Source organism: Alosa sapidissima, chromosome 9 (assembly GCF_018492685.1).
Source record: "Alosa sapidissima isolate fAloSap1 chromosome 9, fAloSap1.pri, whole genome shotgun sequence".
NCBI lineage: Eukaryota > Metazoa > Chordata > Actinopteri > Clupeiformes > Clupeidae > Alosa > Alosa sapidissima.
The window spans coordinates 37,195,063-37,201,062 of NC_055965.1; the positions used below are offsets into that span (position 1 = coordinate 37,195,063).

At 46.3% G+C, this 6,000-nt stretch overlaps 2 protein-coding genes across 6 annotated transcripts in view; both read left to right on the top strand.

Moving 5' to 3' along the window:
- Window positions 1-6,000, top strand: part of LOC121718522 — an 823,508-nt gene that overhangs the window by 631,415 nt on the left and 186,093 nt on the right. The gene's annotated exons all lie outside the window — the stretch shown is intronic.
- ern2 (endoplasmic reticulum to nucleus signaling 2) overlaps window positions 3,293-6,000 on the top strand; it is a 37,181-nt gene continuing 34,473 nt past the window's right edge. For 4 of the 5 annotated variants that reach the window (XM_042104140.1, XM_042104141.1, XM_042104143.1 and 1 more), the window contains exons 1-2: window positions 3,293-3,616; window positions 4,924-5,041. In XM_042104140.1, the coding sequence (XP_041960074.1) occupies window positions 3,551-3,616; window positions 4,924-5,041 (184 nt within the window). In that variant the 5' untranslated portion in view covers window positions 3,293-3,550. The remainder of the gene's footprint in view (window positions 3,617-4,923; window positions 5,042-6,000) is intronic. The other variant, XM_042104139.1, reaches the window with a different exon arrangement.

The window sequence follows — 6,000 nt, forward strand, 5'->3', positions numbered from 1 at the left end:
AAAAAATCTACATGTGGCGGCCATATTGTTTTTTTTCATTAGTGTCGCTAGCTTCACACTGCTGTGGTTTAGTGGTTCACCAAAGCAGAGCCCGTCCAAAGATAATGAATGCGTAGCAAGATGGGTCGTCCTAGTTCATGTCTATGAGGGCAAAGTGGAGTTCAGTCAGAGACGGGCTCTGGTTCAGTCCCCGCCTGCACAGGGGCGTGTCACTGACGTATGACTTACGTTTGAACGCCTCGGTTCATTGACACATTTGAAAGGCTTTTTAGAACAATTAAGTGACTTTAAAAAATATAATACTCAAAAATACAAATACTCAAGTGTATTTTCTTTGCCTCCCCTTTCGAATACAATACTGAAATTACTTGAAAAAAATTATATCACGAGAAAAGTGGATTTTGAGGGGTACAGCTCCATAGACCCAGGGATGGATTACTGCACGGGCCTACCGGGCCCAAGCCCAGGGGCCCAAGGGGTCAGGGGGCCCTGAAGCCCAAGCCTTTGCATGGAATCATTGCCTCAATATCAACAAATCAGGATGTAGGCTATGAATCTGATTGAATTTAGTATTGGCCATCCCCAATATGCACCAGAATACAGGAAATCACATCAGAAAAAGGACCCCCAAACCCCCCACCCCCCCCCCCCCCCTCCCACATATACGACAAATGACAGTAAGTGGGGCCCCTTAATACATCTGGGCCCAGGGGCCCGAAGGTTCATAATCCGCCCATGCATAGACCTCCATGCATCCGCCCATGCATAGACCTCCATGCATCCGCCCATGCATAGACCTCCATGCATTCTGCACTCGTGGACGAGCGCCCTTATGTGGAACCACAGTAGGAACTGCAACCAGTTCAGAGACCGGAAGTTTTCCGAGAGTGGCAGTTCTCCCCTTATTAGACATTCTCTGACCAAAGCTTCATTTGCCCATCACTACCGGAAATGGGTTCATTACTCAAAGCTTCAGTAACAGCGACCTCTCCTGGTGAAAAGCCAAGACTGCATCTAAATTATCCCGGCTAGATTGTGGACAGGAAGCTTTAGTGGAATAAATCTAGAGCACGCACCTAACCACCCCACCCCCACACATACGTAGTGCACATGAATAAGAATGGGATATCATTATTTATACAAATAAAGATTGATCAGGACAAACTATGCTTGTCAGAGTAGAGGCTACGAACCAAACTATGCTTTTATTAATCAGGAGCCATTACAATAAAGTTTTCCCACGTCTCTCTTACATTGTAATAAAAATAAATCGATACATCCCCAACCACTCACTGTGGTCATCTGCTGAGCATCTGTTGTGTCGACCAGCCATAAACACTAGATCCAACTCTAGACTCTTTTCCTCAGTGGTGGAATGAGTAGCCCAGTGCTCTCCTTCCTGTGATAGTTTAGGCCCAGTGCTCTCCTTCCTGTGATAGTTTAGGCCCAGTGCTCTCCTTCCTGTTTAGGCCCAGTGCTCTCCTTCCTGTGATAGTTTAGGCCCAGTGCTCTCCTTCCTGTGATAGTTTAGGCCCAGTGCTCTCCTTCCTGTTTAGGCCCAGTGCTCTCCTTCCTGTGATGGTTTAGGCCCAGTGCTCTCCTTCCTGTGATAGTTTAGGCCCAGTGCCCTCCTTCCTGTTTAGGCCCAGTGCTCTCCTTCCTGTGATAGTTTAGGCCCACTGCTCTCCTTCCTGTGATTGTTTAGGCCCAGTGCTCTCCTTCCTAATTATTCTTTGTTTTTAAAATTCTATAAAAATAAACTTGACTTGACTATTATTGAAATTATATTGAGTTTTTGGGAAAATGTCTAAAAGCTATATGTTTCAATCTGTTTAAGTTAAGATACCCAATTTATTTGAACTGTATTTAACCTGTAGATGTTTAGGCCTATGTTTGAAGGAAATGTGATGATTTCTGATATTTGAGCTACATGAGCTACTGGTAGGTCCCTACCTGTTTCTTAGCCTAGAAATCTAGACGCACCTTAGCGGCGGCAAATTAATTTACTCAGCCTGTACGTCTAGTAGCAAACCATAGGGATTTCTATTGGCTGACGCCGTGGATGTCATCCAATCACAGCGCTCTATTTTGTTTGAGAGTCTTAAGGCGGGCTTAACAGGATGACGACAGTCCTGCAACGGTGAACAACAAGGAAGGTGGCTATGGCGAACGAAGAGCGGTTGTTTGAATCGGCGTTGGTGTCAACTTTGGAGGAGTTGGACTTGTGCTTTTCTTTGAAAGTTGAGCAACACAATGCTTCCATTCCTTTCGAAGAAGGATGTATTTGCCGTTTTGCCGACTGGATACGGATATGGTCGTAGCGCTGAACTATTGCATGCCTAGGCAGTTTGAAAGACAATTCTCTGCCCGCCCCTTGGATTAAGCGAGGTAAATGGGTCGATTCCAGACTATACATTTCAATGATATAGGTTGGCCCGCCAGGCTACCTGTTTCTAGCTCTCCAAAAGGTTTGAGGAAGATGTTCATAAATCTGATAACCCAGTCACTTGGGAAACATAGCCTATTCACATTCCTATGAAATCAAATCCACAGCCTACAAAGAGAGAAGGCAAATGAGTAGAAAGGAACCTTTAAAAAGCATACAAATCTTATTCAGCGATTTTGGGTGGAGATCAGCTATGTGAATACATGGCATGCTACTATTAACATAAAAACTCTCGGCCATGTCCATTTTGTCAAAGTAGCTCTCGGAGGAAAAAAATAGACTATTATAAAATAGTAACTGAAAAGGCCTATGTGTTCTCTACATGTGGCCTTTACAGTAACAGTGTTCTCCACTGGTTGTCTAATTAAAGTTGAACCATTATTCATAATAACATCATAATTATTCATTCCGAGCTTTTTTATTTGATTTATTAAGAACTTTTTTTCATAACTTCTAACAAAGTGTAACATCTCTTGTCCTGTGGCCATTTCTATGAATATTTTTAGACAGAATAAGCCTTTTGGGGAAATGAAAAAGCTCTAGCCTACAGATGAAAATGTGTCATGGTGAAGGATATTTGTGGGTTTGACTGTAGGCTATGTGTGTCTGTCGACCCTGCTTGCAGAAATATTCATTGTTTCACGGGATGGGGGGGGGGGGGGGGGTTGGGGGGTGGCGGACCCTGTGTTATTGTTCCACGTGTTTCAAAGTGACATCGAGTTCTTTCTAAAGCCCGCCTTCCCCTGAAAGCACAGCTCGACTATTGGCCCAGCAAGCTGTCAATCACACTGAGTGGTCTGGCTCAACCTGATTTTCTGACAGTTGGCTTTTTGGTCCGTATTTCGTCATGCAGTTCCGTCTCAACGCGGAAACGTGGAGAGTTTGTTGTCAAACGCGAAGTCGCGTCACCTGTCACTCGCGGACAGCTAAGCGGAACAACTCGCTCTTAACATAACTGTAAAATAACAGAATTATGTGAACAAATTTCGCAACCGTGAGAGAAATGGAATACTTTTCGCGCGTTCATTGCCACCAGCGACCTTAACTGCGTTTACAGCCGCTCGCAAACTTGTCCACTCGGGCTACGGACCAGCGCGTGGAACTATGTTGGGCTGGACGCGGTATTTCGCATGCGGACTGGTTCTCTGCCTCGGCGGCTTACCTTCTCCGGTAAATCTGTCATTTGTGTGTGTGTGTGTGTGTGTGTGTTTGTGCGTGTCTGTGTGTGTGTTATGGATGGCATGGCGGCATGGTGGTATTTCGAGTGACACTGGTGTTTGGTGGAACGCGCGCGTCTCTGGTCAGTCTATTTTTGGCCATAGAGAGGGGCGTGTGTGTGTGTGCGCGCGCGCTCACATTCGCGGGTCCTTTGTACGATCCGCCAAACAAAAAGGTTGAAAAAGTATTCATCTATGTACGCCTATTGTGCGTGTGTCCGAGTGAAATACAGAGAGAGAGAGAGAGAGGGGGCAGCATTGGGAGTGGCATGTCATTTCTGTCTCACGCACACTCTCTGTGACCCTCGCGCCCTGTCAGACAAGTGACCTCAACCTGCTCGCGCCCCTTTGGCCTCGAGGTGACGGCGCAGACTGGTGTGTGTGTGTGTGTGTGTGTGTGTGTGCGCGCGCGCGCGTCTGGTTGGTTTGGAAACGGTAACTGCAGCTGTAGGTTGCCATGGTAAACGCCACAGAAACCTTTCTGCACCTAATGAAGTGAAGTGAGGGACACTGTGTGTGCATGTGTGCGTGTGTGTGTGTGTATTTGCAGTTGGAAGGATATAGACACACTCACATCCATAACTCTCTCTTTCTCTCTCTCTCTCACACACACACACATCCGTAACTCAGGCAAATAAAGGAGTAGGCCTAGTCTAAACATTTAACACACTGAGACACAAAGCCCTATCGAGTACACACACACACACACACACACACACACACACACACACAAGCATATCAAATACACCCTTCGCAAATACACCATTCACATACACACCTAGTCCACACACTCACTCCCTCTCTTTTATCCCTCTCTTTCTCACCCTCCTCTTTCTCTCTCCTCTTCTTTCTCTCTTTATCCCCCCTCTCTCTCCCTCCCTCCCTCTCTCTTTCTCTCTCCTCTTTCTCACCCTCCTCTTTCTCTCTCCTCTTCTTTCTCTCTTTATCCCCCCTCTCTCTCCCTCCCTCCCTCCCTCTCTCCTCTCTCTTTCTCTCTCCTCTTCTTTCTCTCTTTATCCCCCCTCTCTCTCTCCCTCCCTCCCTCTCTCTTTCTCTCTCCTCTTTCTCCTCCTCTCTCTTTCTCTCTCTCTATCCCCCTCTCTCTTTTTTTAAAGTGTGTGTGTGTCTTAGTTACTCATTACTAGATGCACAAACAATTCACAGATGTGTGTGTGTGTGTGTGTGTGTGTGTGCTCATGTGTGTGTTCATAACCAGGATATCCTGCATCTCTCTACCATCTGTGTGTGTGTGTGTGTTAGTGTGCGAGTGCAGGGTCAGTCACGCTGCCTGAATCGCTGCTGTTCGTCTCCACTCTGGATGGGAGTCTACACGCTGTCAGCAAACAGACCGGAGACATCAAGTGGACACTCAAAGAAGGTGTGTGTGTGTGTGTGTGTGTGTGTGTGTGTGTGTGACTATGGCTGTGTGTGTGTGTATGGCTGTGTGTGTGTGTGTGTGTGTGTGTGTGTGTGTGTGTGTGTGTGTGTGTGTGTGTGTGTGTGTGACTATGGCTGTGTGTGTGTGTATGGCTGTGTGTCTGTGTGTGTGTGTGTGTGTGTGACTATGGCTGTGTGTGTGTGTATGGCTGTGTGTCTGTGTGTGTGTGTGTGTGTGTGTGTGTGTGTGTGTGTTAGGGCTGTCAATCTTCTTCCATAACCCAATTCGAATTTCATTCATTATTATTTTTAATAATCAAATTATATTTGAATATTTAATGCTTAAATTTAGCCTATTATTAATATTTACGATGCATCTCTATACACTGTATAAACGGGTTATGCATTGCCAATGCCACTATAAACACGTAGTTGACTTGTTATATTAAACAAAAGCTCAGTCTACCAACAATATCTGTGCAACTTGAGTGGTTTCAAGACGCGCGCACACACACTGACTGAAGTCCCATACCACTAGCACTTCATTGAATGCCTCGATGTTTGATGATGCCAAATTAGCAAGTATTTCCTGATAGGGGAAAAGTTTGCTTTCTTTTTTTATCGGCCCATGATTTCATGAATCAGAGAAGCACTGGACATAGCCTAGAGGAGGCATCAGAGAGCACTGGACATAGCCTAGAGGAGGCATCAGAGAGCACTGGACATAGCCTAGAGGAGGGAGGCATCAGAGAGCACAGGACATAGCCTAGAGGAGGGAGGCATCAGAGAGCACAGGACATAGCCTAGAGGAGGCATCAGAGAGCACTGGACATAGCCTAGAGGAGGGAGGCATCAGAGAGCACAGGACATAGCCTAGAGGAGGCATCAGAGAGCACTGGACATAGCCTAGAGGAGGGAGGCATCAGAGAGCACTGGACGTAGCCTAGAGGAGGGAGGCAT